A 20,269-nucleotide genomic window follows, 5' to 3' on the forward strand; every position below is an offset into this window, starting at 1 on the left:
GGTCATTTATACATACTATTAGTTCTTTGCTACAAGCAAAACTTGAGGAATCATATTGTAAATCATCTAACATTTTTATTTTTATTTTTATATTTATACTCTTTTTACTCATTTTTAATTCATTATATGGACATGTACCATTTGTGAAGAGCTCTTTTAACTGATATTTCATCTCTCAAGAACTGGACTGTTTGATTTCTCAAGCAACTTCACATGGTAATAATGGGATGCAATAATCTGAAGGCAACTGCTAAAAGCATGGAGGGTGAAATTTTCATGGAATATGACTCAAACTTTACTATGTTTATCACACGTTTTTAATGTTTTTTCCCTTTTGCTGCATTCCAAATAAGAAAATATTTTTTGTAAAATCAATAAAATAAAATAAGAAAAATATTAGTGACTGGCAAGTGTTAATTTTGGATCCCGAGACTGTGATGCATTCAAGGTAAGAGGCAAACAAATATGACAGAGCTAAAATATTGCACAAAAAAAGCATACTTAATTCAAGGACTGTGCGGTTCACCAGCGCTGATCTGATATGCATTCTCTATCATATCCCCCTTGTGCTTTAGTACCCGTTAAACTTTTTTTTTTCCAAGCATGTTTATTACAGTTTGATTGCAGACACGGCCATGTGAATTTATTGATCTCCTAATGGCCTGTGAATGGTGGAGTGTCAGTCAGGCGTGAGGAATCCCATTTAACCTCTTCTTATTAAACAGGAAGTGTGCAAGGTAATGGGCTGAACTGAGGAGATGACTGGAGCAGATAGGCAATGAATCTGCATCAGATAGAGGGATGAAGAAATAGATAACGGTTTAAGGGACAAAGGGAGAAAGATGGACAGAATGAATGGGGAAGGATGAACAGATAAAAGAAAGGAAGCATGCAGTGAAGGAAAGAAAGAGCTATAAAGGGATAGTAAGAACACCTAGATGGGAATAAGGTGAGCCGAGCCATTAATCAGCCTCAGTCACTGAGCATGAAGGGCAGGGAGACTGGAACAGTGCACACATTCACACACACAACTGCTTCACTGGAGGAAGAGAATGGCACTGGGTGACCTCTGCAGCATGCTATGCAAATGCGAAGGTTGTGAAAATGTAATATGTGGATATATGCATACAGTTGATCCAGAGGTACAGTTAGCTTGTTTAATTCACTAGCTGAAGCTTCCTATTGGTGCCCTGGGATGAAGCTGCTTCTGCTGTTATAGGACCAGTTTCTCCAAATACATTTGAAATCTTAGACGCAGTTGCTTACTTATTGACCGATTTATTCAACAAATAATGCAAACTATTGAATAGATAATTAAAATGTAATTTTGGCAACATTAAAAACTATTTGTTAAGTACTAAATATGCACACACATTAATGTGTGCTCTCGATTAGATTCAAAACAACAGAAATATCATTCAGACCGTAGTTCTTTATAGGAAAGACTTGCATAATTTGATGAATGAATATCCAAATCTTAAATGGTTATTATTTATCTATTAAACAAACAGTGTGATTTACAGATTTAAAATGATTATGGTAGCATTAAAAAAAAGTTTCAAGTATTAAACAAACGTGCTTGCCTTCTCTTAAGATGATAAAAGTAAGAAAAAGAAGCATTGCTTTGTACAGGAAGCTACAATTGCACATTACTGTTACATGTTACATATATCACAACAGTTTGCAGTAGTTGGTTGAACTTACTCCTATAACATACTTAATTTAATGAATTAAATTTGTCATCCGTGAAAGATGAAAGTGCAGTGCGTTCAGTGTAGATCTTTTAGCTGACAAAACAATTATAACACATCCGCTGGAAATTTGGGCAAAAATGTTGCATTGCCTGAACGATCAACACCAGAGCATACAATAGTACAACATCAGCTGTACTTCTGTCTCTTACGTCAGCGTTTTCTTTTGTGTCCTGTTAAATACGTCATCTACTCGGACTACAGTCTCTATATATCAAGGGTGTGATCTGGCTCATAGTCCTGTTAGGCTCACATCCAGGACAATAATGTAAGAAACAACCAAATAACAAATGTCTTTAAATAATGGATTACAGACCACCATGCCAGGTTCAGTAACACCAACATCCTGAACGTCTGAGATGATGTAAAGCAGATAGTCCTGAATGGTAAATGTTCTTTATGCCAGTGTGGTGTCCTCTACAGTCACTGCTGGTGTCAACAGAGCTTCTCACATTAATTCAAGACTATAATTGAGAACTGAAGCAATATATATATATATATATATATATTAAAAATAGCACAGGAAATACGCCTAATATTTCTTACAGTATTCTGGTGAGAGAATGCAGGTGTTCAACAACTTATCTATAATGAAATTCATTCAGTTCCAGTTTTGAATAAGAACTGGTTCTCGGTTCCCAAAGCTGCTATTAGTGTCTCTGATCTCAGATCAGATAGTGCCGTTCCTCAGAGCTGGAGCTGTTTGAAGGACATCTTTAGCTGTCAGTGGGGCGGTTAGTGAGCTAGCTCTGTTTGAACTGGTGTGTGCTTCTGTGTGGCAGCTCCCAGAGAGAAAGAGTTGAATAATAAATGAGCGAGAGAGAAAAAGAAGGAAACACGGAAAGAGAGATTCCTATTGAGTCTGTATTTTGTCTTTAGGGATAGCAGTAACAGCTGAACAAATGTTTTGTAAGTGTCTGCTGAAGCTCAAACCTGTTTACAATATCTCTGTTCCAAAACCTAGCGTGCTACTTACTCTCTGTAAGCTCTGCTTACTGACAACACCAGCACCACAGCTCTATCTTACATAACTTACACATTTCCAATATTGAATAGAATATGAGTTTGGAAATAGAAGATAAAATTGGATATGGGAGATAAATTCATTACGCCTACTTTTTTCTAGTAGGCATAATGAACTTTTTTATTCCTTTGTGTCATCTTTGTGGAAGAATACACTTCCTGTTCGAAGTTTAAAATAATAATAATAAAAATATTTATTTTGCTTACTGCATTTATTTGATAAAAATACTGTAAAAAAAGAGAGAGAAATATTTAAACATTAACACAATTTATCTGTTTTTGTTTTTTTATTAAAATTGTCAAGCAATGAATCCAAAATTTTAAAAACAAAACAAACGAACGAAAAAATTTGTGTACATAATATATGCATGTACGCTGTGTATATTTATTATGTATATATAAACACACATATATGAATGTATATTTTAGCAAATGTTATGTTTATATATTAAATATATTTATATTTTTATATTCATGAATATAATTATAAACATGTAAGTACATTATCAAAATATACACAATATATATATATATATATATATATATATATATATATATATACACACACACACACACACACACTATAAAAGTATGCAGAACACATATATTATGCAAACTAAAATCTTATTTTGTATGTGATTACATAATTAAAATATAAATTTTGTTTTTTTAACTTTCTATAAAAATCCTGAAAAACAAGATTTCATATTCAAATATTGAGCAGCAAAAGCTATGTTTAACATTATTTATAATACGAATCATTATTGATAATTGAGTACCCGTAATAATAAATAATAATTAAAACATTTAACTTGCTGTCACATGAGTAATCTACATTTTAAAATGTAAAAATTGAAACAGAAAATGTCAAAATGTAACCTTTAAAAGCATACTTCACAATATTACTGTTTTGAACAAATAAAGACAGTCTTGGTAAGGTTTTTTTTAAAACATTTTCTTAAACAAGTATCTTAAATTACTCTAAACTTTTGACAGGTAGTATATGTGTAAAAGAAAGAAACGCACTCACCTCTCTAAGCATGGGGTCAGATATGGAGCTGAGGTTGACTGCTCCTTCATAAGTCAGGTAGTAGAAGACATTGAGAGCTCTGGTGGCCTCAGGTCCCTGCTGCTTGTATCCGAATATCAGATCAATCCACTGATGCAGCTGACATGACACAAACTCACTCTCCAGAGCCTATAAAACACACCAGAGATGAAACTAATGTCATTCGGCCTCAGCGACACAACACAATCAAAATGTGTGTAAATAAGCTACGTTGAAGCTATTTAGAGAAAAAGACATAGTGAAATACCATGTGGCATGACTGCTGAATTCACCCCATTATTAATTTTTTCACATGCCCAACAACTCACGGAGAGCTCCTCCGAGAACGTAACCAAGTAGCATGGGTAACGGGATCTGTCAAAATGTGCTTTCAACAGTCACAAATGACATAATACACACAAATTACAAGCATATGCTTCTAGGACAGAACCGCTGGAGCAAAGCAGATCGTCTTACATGAGCAGGATGAGATATCTTTGCTCTTTTGTTTAGTCTCATCTCTACGTGCTACGGGGCGTGTTGTTGTTTTCGGAGCTATGATTGTTCTTTGACTGTCATAACACTGAAACACAAGCTGTTTCTCTCTTCATTAGCCGCCAAAGGAGGGCCTCCGTTTATGACTGCTCATAAAAAACAGCAATTGTGTTAATTTGCTCAAAGCTGTGTGGGCACAAAGGCCTCTAAACGAGCCCAAATGAGTATGAGAAGAGCCTTGATTGTCATTGCTGCCTTGTGTCACATTAATTTAGAGGCAAACATTAGGCCCTGCACTTAAACGGCAATTTATATCATTTAAATGCTTACCGGAAGGGTCTTAGCATCACTCATTTAAATGTCAATTTGCTGACAGCTAATTCCGCTTAATTTGCACTCCAAGCTTTCTTAATTAGAACTTTAAATCAGAAGGGCAATGAGAGATGCTGTGAAATGTGGCATTTGCAATATGACAACAGGTTTGACAGCAAACTAGTTCAGTTCCTGCGCGCTGATAACTTTATAAGCGATTGATACTAGCAGAAATTCCTGAAATAAAACCCAAGCATCGCATGGCTTGGTTAAATATTAATGAGATATCTTTTGAAATTACATATGCAAAGGTGAGAAATAATAGTTAGGTACGTACTACTATATTAAAATACATTTATACTACATCAGCGTTAAAATGTTTTGTTACAGGAAAAGCAATCAAACTAAATATTACATTTAAAAGCTATTAATTAACCTATTTAATAAAACTGTCAATTGTTTAGTCATATCATTTCATAAAATCAGATAATGAGATCATTTGTAGAACACATTTATTAGAAACACTTGCCTAAAACATGGAGATTTATTCCACTTAATCTATTTGCTTACAGCAATTTTATTAAAAGTAACCTGTTCCTCTCAGTCTTTTAGTTTATTATGTGGATGGATTGACCCGGTACTGTTCCGTGACTTGTCTGTTTCCAAATTTAATGCAGAGGCTGATGGGCATTTAATGTGGGCCGCCATCTTGTGTCAATCAGCGAGGGGAAACAAAGAGGGAGGCAATGTTATTGGACACCAACTCTCCAGAGGACTGCCTTTATGTTAATCAAGGAGCTCTAAAATCAGGAATGAGTTGGGAACCCTGCTTGGGGAGGCCTGACCTCATCAGAGATGCAGAGAGCGTTTGGTAGGGTCTCTTGAGGCAGGGGTGTCACTCTTAACCCGTGCTCTTTCATCAAAACTGGAGGGGGAGATGTGTACCTACAACATTAGATTCCTTTTTAGAAATGACTACACCGCATACGCTAACCCGCAGGGCATGTGTGTATATCTACAAGCATGTAAGTGCTTTTGCAGTAAAATGTCAGGTTAAAATATTTGATATGACAGAAATACATCTGTCTGCATCTTTAAAGGATCTAATAAATGCTTTGTCTTCAACAAAAACAAAACAGCTAAAAACCAACCAACCAAAAAGAAAAACACATTTTAAAGATGTTTTGAGAGTAGAGAAAAAGGAATTGCTGCTGTTTTAAAGGAACAATTTACCTAGGAATACAAATTCTTTAATTCTTTATACGTACACTTATATATTTATATACACATTTAATTTATATATACATATTTATATATATATATATATATATATATATATATATATATATATATATATATATATATAAATGTATGCATATTTATATATTATGTATTTATAGGACATTAAGATAATCATTGTATAACAATGTTTTACTGTTCATTAAAAATGCTGTTTTATGGCTCAAGAAGATTTGGATCATAGTAACGCATAAGCCTTTATTGTATTTTTATGGTCAATTTGGGATCCTGACAGCCACGGTCACTATGAAGTACTGTTTTGTTTTTATTAAAAAAATATTTTACAGTTGTGTCCCACAGAAAACAATATCAGGATATTGGTCTGGAATGACATAAAGGTGAGTAAATAATAAAAACCTTAATTTTTTCGGTTGAACTATGTCTTTAAAAACATGTATACATACAAAAGAGGCCCAGGAGTGTGTAAGATGCAGCTCATTAAGATTGCTCATATCTGGAGAGCATTATTGATGTGCCAATTAGTAGAGGCAGTATGTCCCATAAAATCCACCGGGAATCATCAACATTATGGAAATGTGTGTGTGTGTGTGTGTGTGTGTGGTGGTGATTGTGGGGTGAGGTATCACAGCTGCTTAATCCAAAAATGTATTCAATTTTATTTCAGCACTGCTTTTGTGCTGTGGAAAAATGCTGTAAATGTTTCAAAAAAACGACTGTTATAACAGAATTTTCAAACCTTTCATTAGAATTCGATTTCCAGGCAAAAACCTAAAGAACACAAAGTACCGTAAGACACTAATGATACTTTCAAACATGTCTTTTTACGAGATGGATCTCTCTGAGCTCTTATGACTTTCATTGACCATTTCCCTGTCTTTAGCAGCCCTTTAAAAGCATTTTAAGGACTTAGAGGTAATCTGTCTGTAGCCATGTTAAAATGTCACGTAACAAATCAATCTGGCTGTTTTGCATTAGAATACAGGACTGTCAAGGGCGAAGGAAGGCAGTGGTGAACACATGGGCGGACGGGTTTATTTGACTGGCAGCTGAATTGGACAGTATTGATTAAGAGAGATCGTGGTGGCACTAATCACACGTGGACAGTACGATGAGTCCTCGACATAGTGACAGACCACGGAAATAAAACGCATGCATCTATGAAACAGAGAGTGAAACCCATCTCAAACTGGGGAGATTTGTTTCAAATCAAGTAGTTATTTTTTTTGAGAAGTAGTCCTGTAATAATCTGGATAATGCACAGTTGATCTGGATACATTTATTTTTTTAATTTTAGTCAGCTAACTGTGCTGATATCAGTAATATTAAACATATAGCATTCTTCATCTAATGAACTTCTTCCACATTGGAAAATGAAATTACTGCAAACTTTAGATGTCACCTGTGATATTTAGCATCAATCCAGAGGGATAAGCAATGTCTACTAAATTACAACAATCTTTAAAACATTAGAGCAGTGTCATGCAAGTAGGTGAAGTTTGTAGCCGAAAGCACTGCATTTTTGATATAAGGGCTGTCAAGAAAAGCTAGCTAGAAGCATATGCATTTGGAAGTAGCATATACATTTTTCAGCTTCATCCTTTAAGGTGCAGGCTTACATATTGGGACAATTTATTACTGTTTTCATGGTATAAGATTTATTTTTAAATTTAAATATGAACAATGATTGTGTTGATTGTGTGTTTTTTTAGTAACTTTCAAAAGATCACACACAAATCACAACCATGAATAAAAACGTTAATGAATTGTAAACTTAAATTACAAATAGAAATAATAAATAAAAAATACGTAACTATAAACTATATACTTATGCTAAATAATTGTACTCTAAGAGGAATATTTGCTATACGTTAACTAAGAAAAACGAGACATTCACGTAGTCCAGCAAATGTTCAAGCTCCATCTTTATATTTTTGTCATTGACTGACCTCTTCTTGAAACACTTATGTACCGGACATGGCCTTCTATAAATCAATTCACAAGTTTCTAACCAGCACGTGAATTCACACAGGACTGCTACTACCTGTGATTATTCCTTCAAGTCATTTTACAGAAGGTAAAAGACACAGTAATCTTTACCAGCAACGTGCAGTCTGGAAAACGACTGACCTGTACACTCTGGTTCAAGATCCAAATCACGAATAAGCTCTGGCAATTATTACTTTACCCCACCTCCCCATATAAAACTAATTCTGTCTGAATGGGCCTAAAGAATAGAGTGTAATTAGAGGTAGCAGAACAAGACCCTTCATCCCAGAATGCATTTGGCGGAGGTGCAGAGCAGAGAGAATTATTTGGATAGCTGTTTTAAGAGTAGGGCCTCTCAAATGACTGTGATTCAGTCTGATTCGGTCACGAGACAAGCATGTGTGTGTCTATGGCACACAAAGAATGATTAGAATAGATGGCTGAGCTGATTAACTTCTACTCTGAGCTCTTTAAGTCTATAGAGAGCAACTGATCAGCTAATGATGTATTTTTATTCTGAGAATAAGCGGTAATGTAAATATCACACTGTGAAGAGGTAAGAGTATATTTAAGCCCTATACTGTACGAGTTTCAATTTGCATCAGTGCATGTTTTCTAAACTAACAACAAACAGCATAGAGGTAATGTATTTTGATATTTAGGATTGTCAAATAATTAATTGCACACAAACATTTCTATTCTAACATGCCTCTGTGTATAAGGCAAGGTTAAAAAGAAATGGCTGGTTGAGTCAGCGTGGAAGAACTTGACTGGTCTGCATAAAGCCAACTCCTAATCCCAGCTGAACATCTCTGGTGTGACTTTAAACGTGTCCTTGAGCCAAAAACTCATCATTAAACACCAATGACTTGTACATGTGGCTGCAGTCATTTTAGACACTTCTAAAACTATGCAACAGAGATGGAAATCAATGTTTAAACAAATGAATTTTCTTTCCATCTTTGTTGCCACAGTTTTGGAAGTGCCTTTTTCTGTTATACAGAAGGGTTCAAATACTTTTGTCCATATGGTGAATGTACAAGTCATTGGTGTTTAGGAGTTTGCTTTATGCACACCAGTCAAGTTCTTCCACATTGACTCAATCAGTCATTTCTTTTTTTAACCTTGCCTTATACACAGGGGCATTGTCATGTCAGAATAGAAAAGATTCCTGTCTAAACTGTTGCTATAAAATGACATAATTCCAATATGATTATATGGTTTAACATTGAGATTTGTACTTATGGATATTACCTAGTTAAACCTGTGACCCAATACTTTTGGCAATGAAGTGTATATATACAGAAGTCAATATTTGAAGTGGATCATCAGTTTCTAACCTAACATGTTAAACATTTAAAAACATGTAGAAAAATATAGATTAACATTAGCCTAATAAATCCTGACAATTAATTGTTTATTGTTTGTTAATGGATTTGTTCCTCTTAACAACCTGAACTATTACCCCCAAAGCCAATCTGTGGAACACATGTAGTAGAATGCTGAGGCCTTCAAGAAGGTTAGAAAAAAACTTTGTAATTGTGCAAATAAATAAATGTTCTATAAGATAAGAACATAAGATTATAAGATTTTCATTAGAAAATATTTGATTTCTAATGAATAACTGTGATCTCAAGTTCATAGCTAGATTCAGTTTGTGCCGAAACTGCAACAAAAATGATTACATACGTAACATTTCTGCTTTCTTTTCGGTGAGCATATATAAATGAAAAAAAACAATGCACCAGGTAGCTGTTCAGTGTAATGACCTTTCCTGTTTCCAGCATAATGCATGATAACCCTAGAAAAGCCCAGGCCAATATCATTCATGAGTATATCACTCTCTGCCTATAATGGCTGGGGTACATGTAAGGTGACCCTGAGAATCCCCAGAAGTTTAGCACAACAGAGTCATATGAAGGAGCAGTAAATTAAGATGCTCTGCTCTTGGTGTGAATGTTGATATCTGGGGTCAGTGACTTCCGTGATGGATGTCCTAAACTTGTCGTCCTTGTCGAGGTTGGTTTGAAATGCAGAGGGGGTGAGAGTGATTGTGTGTGTGTGTGAGAGAGAGAGGCCAATGAGTTGCACCCATGCTGAAAATTAATTTCTCCATTTATTCACAGGGCATGCTTGAGTGAATGACTGCGAAGGAGAAATTCAAGGCTAAGACGCATTTCTTCCTATCCCACAACAAACAAACCGTGCACACATGCACATCAACAGGCTGAAGAGAGAAACTTCTGGAGTCCCGTGAAGTGCGTCAGCTGCAGAGGATCACTGTATTTCACAGGCTCCGCTCTACTCCCTACATTACATCACAAAGGAGGAGGAATCATCATAAAACAGCTCGTGACAACACAAGCAGACACTGTGCAGAGACGTGCACTCTATTTCACTATCACAGGCTGAAATGGGAAAATAAACAAACACTAACACGATGTGAAGAAGTCTAAGAAATATCCGTTTTCATGTCATTCATGTAAAACTGAATAGTAAGAAAGTTGTCACTTAGCTAACGCTTTAATTCAAAGCGACTAAAATACACAATAAGTTGATGTTTTATAGACAAATTTGTCAAGTCTGTGTTATACTTGCGAGGGACTGATCTTGAACAAGACCGTGGAGTCTTAGCCTTAGCTATTTTAATAGCATTTAATAGCATCACCGCGGGCCACTCGATCCACAACGTTCACATCAGCAAACCGTTTACCCACGCAACGCCCTGTACAGTGAAAGCCGGGATTCATCCGTGGAAAGATCATCTCGACAAAGGAGAGGTGCTCACTAACACAGATTTAAGCAGATTTGTGAACAATATTTGAAAAAACAGGCCTTTTGTGTACATAGAAAAAGTCTTAGATCTTTGAGTTCAGCTTATGAAAAATAGGGGCAAAAACTAAAGTGTTGTGTTTATAATTTTGTTCAGTGTAGAACACACACATATATTATGTAAACAAAATGATTTTGGATATATTTATATCTTAATAATTAAATTTATTGAAATATAAAGTTATAGTGCTTGGTTTCCTTTCTTATTTTTGAATATAATACAAATAAAGTACCAAATTTATATTCAAAATGTAAATATTTGAAAAGCACGAATACTTCACGTTAAAAGATTTTTATAAATGCCTGTGAATAAATGTCCCATCAAGGTTGACCACAGGTTGGTAGCTGGTAGTAGTGATAATTAAGGTACAGTAGCCACATTAGCAACAGCGATGACAGCAAGAGTGTGATCTGAGATGCATTAGAACATGGCTGTGGATGTGTTTGAACAGAAAAGAATGCGTGAGGAGATGAGAGGAGAATGCAAACACTGATGACCTCTGACACGGCAGACGTCTGCGGTCTTCACATGGAGACATGCAGCCTGTGGACAGGCTGTGGGAAACTCAGGGGTTGCGTGACGTTGTTCGTTATAAGACATGACACAGACTCATCCTCTCAGTTTAGATAATGTCTGCCGCTACACGTGTTCAGCCCTTGTGATGAAACTAAAATTAAAGACACTAATAAACGTCAAGCTCAACTCGAACCTCATCATGTGATCTCACCATTAGAATATTATGCTGACCTTCAGTTCCCAAACAAGGCAACAACACTTCATGGAATCGCCCCAAAACCCCAGCACACTTTAGTAAGTGCAAAAAGCTGTCATCATATAAATCTGACAAACTTCAGGACGCCGCGTTCACGAGTGCATGTAAGTCCTGAGTGTGTTTTTACTCAACTTAAAATGACATTTGTCTCTCAGCAAAGTGTGAGCTTGATTTAATGCTGATTCAGTTATCGGTCCCAGCTGTACAGGCAATATGAATTTCAACATAGTCCAACACCTAGAGCTCGAAAAGATTTGAGTGTTCATTCCAGAAAAGTCCTAACACAGTACTTCACACATTACGAAATAGTTAGCTAACACAAATACATGACTAAATGACAGTATCTCAGCTTCAAATCTATATGCCACACAACTAACATGGATATATATACAATTTGATAGAGCAGAAACAATAAAGTGCCTCTATTGTGGGTTTTTGGAAAGTGTGTAACATAACAAGTGAATAAAAACATCCTGCGAAGTTTTAAATCTGAAAGTGCAGCATGTATAAAGTTATTGCTTTTGATAAGAAAGAGCTGAGTTTGAATCATTAAAACAAGTCGTTTATTTAAAACATTCATGTTGACATTAAAAGGAGACATTAGCATACTGCTTGCCCACTTGTTTGTCTTTTTGCGTTAATCTGAAAGAAAGTTCAAGTTCATTTGCCACCTGGCGCTGCTTTTGGAGCGTTCAGAGTTCATAAACACTGCTTTAAATGAAATCGACCAATCACTGGGATTGAAAAAAACATTATCTTTGAACTAATTGTTTGGGAGCTGTTGAACAAATAAGGTAAAAATAAATGCAAGTGTTTTTTGACCTCGCATGCATGTCAACCCATTGTTAGAGTCTCTGAATCTTTCATGGCCTATAATACAGGCACTTTAAGGCTGATGATACAAGGGGTAACTTTCTGAGCAATTTTGCTTTGCCACTCTTTCACTGAAAATGGTGCAAAGTGATGCAAATCAGAAATTTCATCAGCTGTTACTCCAGTTTTCAGAGTCATATGATCCTTCAGAAATCATTTCAACATAATGATTTATTGTAGTGCTGGAAAGTTTTGCTGCCTAATATTTTTATGGAAGCTGTGATATTTTATTCAGGATTATTTTATGAATAAAACGTAAAAAAAAAAACAGCACTGATAGTAAATCAGGATTTCTGAAGTGGGTTACTTTATCTTAATGCATTACGTGATACTCCTGTGAATGTAAAGAGAAGGCTAACAAGGAAGAGAAGAAATTGTTCAAGTCAATAGTTTTGTTTTCTTTATGCAAAAAAAAAAAAATCTTCAGAAAAAAATATCTTTATGACAGAATTTTCAGTTTTGGTGAACTAGCTGTTACAAAGAGCAGCAAACCTGGTTGTACCACAGCCGCATGTCCTGGTTTTGGTGCATGTCAAAGTCTTTTTTATCTGTTTCCTACAATCAGCAAATATGCCCTGACATACACGAAAGTGCACACACACACACACACACACACACACACACACACACACACACACACACACACACACACACACACACACACAGCTCTGTGACTGTGCTTTTCTCTTTTAGATCATATGGGCATTTCAATCTGATAGGTCTGATGGATGCAATGCTCTCCATGGATGATAAACTGCCAACCACATCAGGGTCTGTTTATTTTTTGTGTAATACGATTTCTGAAGGATCAAAAAGATTAAGGTAACTCTATTAAACTAACAAGCAAGAGTGATCCATTTAAAGTAGTTACTAAGCTCATAAATAACTACCTATATGAATCTGAGCAATTTTTTCATGTCCGTAAAAAAAGAACCGGGAACTGTTACTATATACTATATACTAACTCTTTCACATAATCTGGTTATTCTTTACTTCAAGGTGCATTTTTTAATTACATGTATTTACTATATGGTTAGTTTTAGGATTAAGGTTTGGGTTACTTACATGTAATTATGCATAATGTATTATTATTATAATAGTAAGTACATGCAACGCGTAACAAGAACACCTTAAAGTGTGACCTATGATCTTCTAATGATGGTGAAGCTTACAATGATTTTTATGTACATCTATGTGGATGTTTAACTGCTGCACTGGTTTTTGATAAAATGATGTATATGAACGAAATGCATCTGAAAACATTTATTGCAACTGACCAACTAAAAGAAAAAATTGGCAACTGAATGTTCTTTAAATGGTCTCTGAAAGTAATATTAGTGGTTACAAGCTGTTATATGAGCCTCTGCAGTTTACTCACTTTTAAACTTTTCCAGTAAATGACCATGCCAGTAAATTAGCCGATGAAACACTGAACAGAGATATTAACTTTCTCTCACACTATTGCTACATCATTCTCAGTGTCAACACATGATAAGGTAAGTTAGTGTAACAGCATCAGATTTCTTCAAGGCTGAAACCATCTCCCTTAAAGATCTACGAAAATACCTTTATGAGGTATATGCAGAGCAACCTGGTCCAAAGTTAGTGCACAGTTAAAGTCTACAATCACCTGACATCGCTGCGGTCATATCTGGGTGAATATGTGATGAAGGTTAAGTCATGTATTGTGGAATGTTCTTTAGCATGACAGTGGCCAGAACTGACTTGTTATCTGGCGGGTGGGATCAAGTTCTTAACCTCTCCCTCGACCCTGTGGTAAAAACAACAATCGCTGCTGATGTGAGTGTCGTGTGACATCAGAAAGGGAGGGAAGAATAGGAGGGGAGAGGGAGGCAGAGGTCTGTTTAAAATACCCACTTAATCCAACACATATCCTTAAATGTATGTATTTACAATGCCCATGAATCCTGCCCTGTGTGAACACCGATTAGCCCAACGGGACTCTGGGAGAAGACAGAGGAGCGGTGTAGTACTTAAAGGCATAATTCTCTCAAAATTTATCATCATTTACTCGCCCTCATGTCATTCCAAACCTGCATGAGTTTCTTTCTAATGGTGAACATAAAAGATCATATTTGGAAGAAAAGTCGATGGTGTCTACCGACTTCCATAGTAGCCGCAATGCATCGATATGATTGTTTTGTACAAATCAAAGAGTAAATAAATGTAAAATACATCCTTGAATTGCGGCTGACACAGAACGTGTGTCCAGCGGATGCTCTCGAAAACAGTGCTACGGTGATGCCACGGTGCCAAATTGTTGAATAAAGTTGTTATTAAAAATTTTCTTTAAATACAAAAAGTATTCTGTAATCTGATGGCAGATGAACTATTCTGACACTGTCAATGTTTCTGGACCTTGACAGTGTTACTCACTTGGCAGTCAATGGGACATTCACAAGCCTTCTGGTTTTCATCTAAAATAGCTGAAATTGTGTTCCGAAGATGAACATAAGTGATTAATGATAAAATGTTAATTCTGGGGTGGAACGACCCATTAAGACAGCTTGGACAGGGTAGTAGAATGGCAACGTAAAACTAGAAATTATTTTTAAAAAGTCCAAAAAACTGCTACTAATTCTACAGAATAAAATATATTGTAGGACTAATTTAGTCCAATTCCAGAATTAATGTAGTGGTTCCCAAACAATGATTAGTGAGTAATAAAAACAAAACTATTTTTTAATTAATGAATTACATTTAGTACTAACATTTATATCTCATAATCAGGCAACAGCCTTTTGTAGACAGTAAATGCTACAAAATAATTTTTCTAAATAGTTTATTTTCCCAAATATCATTAACATGCTTAAAGGAACCAAAAAGAAAGCTGAAACTAAGCTCTGATCTGTAAAATTGTTATATATATTTTTAGAAGATTTTTCGGTTGACAAATTTCATTTACTATTAAGGTTAATTTGTATTATGTTTGAAGGGATTATTTTGCTACACTAGTGCACTAGCAAACCGTGCACCAATTTTGAGTGCAGTTATTTCTGCAAGCATGCATTTAGCATGATTGGTGCAGATTGCAATTTAATTAGCTGTTAATCATCTATAGAACATAAATGACCATGTGTGTGCATCCTGCTGTTTGCTGGCCATTAGTGACAGATGAGCTAAAGAGTGTAGCAGGCCATTAGCTCTCTGCTGCATGTGTCTGTCTCTGACTGAGACTGTGCCCTCATTACAAATGTAGTCCATTGTAGCAGAGTAGAACAGCTGACATCCCCTAATGCCAGCTATAAGTCATCAGCGGCACTCATGCCCACTTCACACACACACACACACACACACACACACACACACACACACACACACACACACACACACACACACACACACACACACACACACACACACACACACACACACACACGTGCGCGAGCAGACAAGAAAAAAGAGCTCCTGTTAATGAGGGGTTTCTGGGATGAGTGTAAAATAACTGCTGACAGAGAGAGATCTTTAAGAGATCAGAGAATTTTTGGATTATGAAAAGATAAACTGAAAAGTCTAATTACTGGAAAAGAGGATAAACCCTGTGGTTGTCCTTGCAGAAGAGGTTCTTTACTGAAAAGATTCAGCACAGTGTTTATACACACCAGCTGAACAAAACCGGGTAGCTCATGGTGCTGTTCAATCATTCTTTCTCTTTCTTCTTCTCTTTTCTTGCACACTCAAACACAGTCAAAAACTGATCAGAGATTCACAAGCATCACTAGTGTTAAGATATATGACATGTTTATGCAGGTTACAAAGAGATGCTCACAAAATAGATCATAAGAGCATCATAAATCGTAAGACAGAATAGATCAAAAGTCAAAACTGCTGCTGCACTATAATGAGTAGATCTATTAGTAAAGAATAAATAATGAGCATCTAATTCTTTCTATTATTCGGTCTAGTCATTCTCAAGTATCAAATCTGACCATTTTAAATGTAATATCGTATTGTAATTAAATAAATAAAAAATGTAATTAAATAAATAAACTTTAAATCCGCAACAACACTCCAGATCCAGTATGTCAAAGTATTAAGTTAAGTTAATGCAAAGCAATTTTGGAACACTAATAATGAAGAGTAGTATACAGTCTGAGCTTCTATTCCACGCATGTCCATCTACTTCACTCCCTGCTGCTCAGATCATTAGTAAATCTTCACAACGGATAAAGTCAGACCATTCATGTGTTGCTGTGCACATTAAGACTAACAGAGTGCTAGACTTGGTAAAGGTGAGCTTTTTGAGTTTTATACTGTCATTGTTATAGGAACACTTTTTTGAAACTGAAAACTCCTTTGAGAAAACAAATGCATGTCTTTACTGAATTGGATTTATTCTTCACCACAATTACTCCCATCAGCCTTTGCGGTCCATGGGTAACCCGCAAATTGTGGTCCTAGAAAGCACATAGTCCTTAGTATAAATAAAACGAACTGAAATAACCAGCAACCAAATAAATAAAAAATGTAAAAAAGAGATTTAATGGCTTTAGTCACAATCTCGCACATGTTCATATTTAAATTCAAAAACGTTCTATTGTTTGGATGGTCTACTTTGCTAATGCAACAAAGCTAAACGATTTTGACAGTTTAAAATATCCCCAAAAATATGATACCTTGGACTCTATGACAATAAAGGATCTCATGTTAGATTAATGTGCACTTATTACCGACTACAAGCTGCCCATGCAGTTTAGACTGTGTTAAAACGTTTGACAGTCTGTACAGAAGCACTGTCACGCAATTTAGTGGCAGGCAGAGCCTGTGATATAAGGCAGTGACACCAATTAATGCAGCACCGGTGCTGTTCACAACAGTGCAATCAGTGCAACTGTGACTACTACTTTTGCACACATCAAAGAGAAACCAGCACCTAGTGATCAAACAACAAATGTCTGTGCAACCCTACACACATACTTAGTGAAATGTGTGAACGTCTGTGTGCGTGTCAGAACAGTGACACTGCATGAGGGGGTTGTGTGTGTGTGTGTGTGTGTGTGTGTGTGTGTGTGTGTGTGTGTGTGTGTGTGACACAAAAAGAGATGATTAATGGGAGAGTCAGACTGATATCAGAGTTGTAATTATCAGCATAAAACAGGTCACAGCATTAGCACTCGCGCACACACACACACACACACACACACACACGCACGCACGCACACACACACAAATAGACACAAAGAGCCAGACACGCTGGCCAGAGCCACTCACAATCAGCACTTTAACAGCAATTTAATAAGGGAGATAAAGAAAGATGGAGAGAGAGAGAGAGAGAGAGGCACAAAAGAGATGAGACACAGAGAGTGAACATACGAGTCGGTTGATGCGTACGAACTCCTCAGGACTCTTGGCCCAGGGCGGCAGCTCCACATCAGACACCACCGTCCCTTCATCCATCACTCCCAGGTTGTAATTATTGGAGTTGACAAACATCTCTGGGAGGTAATAGAACTCAGGGATCAACTCCTGTGAGAGACACAGAAAAGGGGATATTTAACTCTAATTATTAACTGATTAAAAATTATTCATTCAAATATTTAATCTTAATTAATTTCATAACTTTTTGGTACATGATGCCAAAAAATCGATAACAAATGCAGTTCCTTTAAGAAAGAAAAACATATGTACTGTATAAAATGTATAAAGCATGTGTAAATAAACATTATGGTAACAAATAATTGCATCACAGTAGATATTGATTATGACATTCCCAAATAACACATATTCAACAATCAAAAATTATGATTCAAAATAACTCGACAAATGACATTCAATAATTCATTCCAAACAGGAAAGTAAACAAGTAAGCAAAGCTGATTGTTGTGAAAGGGCAGATGCATCCAGTTTTCAGTATTTCTAGATATCTATACAATATAACAGCTCATTAAATGGGAATCAGGAATCAGTTATTCCTTCTTTGAATCTTTAGCCTTTAATCTGTGCCATGCTGCCACTCTGAGTGAAAGATGCAGTTGGAGCTACTCTAGTTTAATATCCAATTTTAAAGTCTTCACAGAAAGAGTGACTGCATGTCATCCTGAAAGAACATTAAAACAGCAGTGCAGAGGCACGCTGCAGTCAAAGCATGGTAAGCAGTACTAGATCTCTTTCCTCATATATAAAATGCATAGGCATTTTTCATAATTCTCATTACACGGTGTTTGGATTACACTGTGTTTGTGACGTTTCATTTGATCGCTTTATTACAATATCTGACCCCGTCGTTCTTAAGATTTTGTAAATCAGTGGAAAAAAGATAAATTTGTGTAGGAGCAAATTAATTAAATATGAAACGTTGGTCCAATGGTGAAACATTTTCTCCTTAAATGGGTCTTTTCCTGTTATGCAGCAACCTGTTCATTTGAAACAAAAAAAGGGAAAATATATATGCCCTCTATAAGAGTATGCTATAAAAATATTTCTCTAAAAGGTATACCTGACTTTCTGAAACCTGCCTTGGTCAGGCTTATTATATAACATGGTTATATGGGACAAACAGGATACTTAAAGTTGCTTCGATGCACAGGAATAAAACTCTGGGTCTAAATGTAAAAATATCAGCCATCAAATTAAACTTGTACTTGGTATTGGTCTCAATTTCTAGTTCAGGCCATTTCATAATTCTCTCTGCGTCTGATTATGTCTTACAGTGTGCTCTTCTTCATGCCCACGCTAACATACACACACTCTCTATGAAAGTGTTAAGTTAGTCCTAGGAGGATAAACATGCTCTTGCTCTGTAGAAACACGAGTCTCTTGGGAGAACTATCTAACTGACAATTCATCACTCACTCCGCAGTCACAGAACAATCAAGTTCTGTCTCGCATTCCAAATTAAACTACGGTTTTCTGTGAAAGGTCCATTTAAAAGAGCAAAAATCACATGGTAAATGTTAATTGTTAACATTTCAGGTTTAAATTTAATCGTCCATATAAGAATAAATACAACATGGCTTCTCAGTGCACTGTGAGTGGCCAATTAGGTGAGCAAACAAAAGGTGGAAGTTCAAAACTAGCCTCCTGCCTCACTTCTTTCTGGTCCTCTCTCTAAAAGCGAAGTCTTTAAAACAAAAAGGTCACGATTTTACAATGGCACCAGGCGCCCCAAGGTCCATGTATGGAGACTAACGTAAATTTGCCGTCTTCATTGGCGGCACAAAGACCCACAGCCACTTAACCAGTGGTGTGGAGGGGGGAGGGAGACCAAGGCTGGGGTTCGGGAAGAGCTATTATGTGCAATGGCCCTTGAGCAGAACTGGTCATAGGGCAAAACCTGTGATCCAAAATCCTGTCCTGCTGCGGGTCAGTAGAGAGGGGTGCCCCTGGGCCCGCTCTTAGGTCCTCTCTGATTCCCCTGAGGGGAAACTTTCAGTGTCCGCACTGCTTTCAGCCTAGTGCGCGGAGGTCAGGGGATGGAGGTTAAAGGTCAGGCCAGAGTTTGCCTGGCTAGAGACAGACAGGATCAGCGTGGCTTTAGGCCATTATAGCGCTCTTTAGCCTAGACACAAAAACCGCTAAAGGCTTTTCACCCCTTGGTTGAATGAGCGGGTGTTTTTAAATGTGGGGGGACTGCTGTGCTTTTTGTTTTTTTAAGAAAAAGGGATAACAGCATGGCAAATTGATACATTATTACATTTGAAGGCACTTCTTTGCTTCTCATTTGCACCTATCAGACCTTTTTTGGCAGGGTTAAGAAAAGTGAAACATGTTTGAAATGTTCCACAGCTTCAAAGTCAAATAAACTGAAGGTGATTTCCAGGATTTTAGTCCTCCATTCGGGTTTGATGCATGCCAACCCTGTTATTCTGATCCACAGTGACAAGCTCACACAGAAACCAAACTGGGCTTTCAGTGAGCTTTCGGTATCAAGTGTGACCGTGTAATGTGAGCCATAT

The 20,269-nt window shown here is 36.5% G+C and overlaps 1 protein-coding gene across 1 annotated transcript in view; it reads right to left on the reverse strand.

Moving 5' to 3' along the window:
• The window catches only part of lrba (LPS responsive beige-like anchor protein), a 193,358-nt gene that overhangs the window by 21,206 nt on the left and 151,883 nt on the right, over positions 1-20,269 (reverse strand). The window contains exons 46-47 of the mRNA XM_043237014.1: positions 17,688-17,840; positions 3,805-3,972 (exon numbers count right to left, since the gene is read on the reverse strand). Of these exons, the coding sequence (XP_043092949.1) occupies positions 3,805-3,972; positions 17,688-17,840 (321 nt within the window). The remainder of the gene's footprint in view (positions 1-3,804; positions 3,973-17,687; positions 17,841-20,269) is intronic.

The sequence above is a fragment of the Puntigrus tetrazona genome, chromosome 1, assembly GCF_018831695.1.
Source record: "Puntigrus tetrazona isolate hp1 chromosome 1, ASM1883169v1, whole genome shotgun sequence".
In the NCBI taxonomy this organism is placed as follows: domain Eukaryota; kingdom Metazoa; phylum Chordata; class Actinopteri; order Cypriniformes; family Cyprinidae; genus Puntigrus; species Puntigrus tetrazona.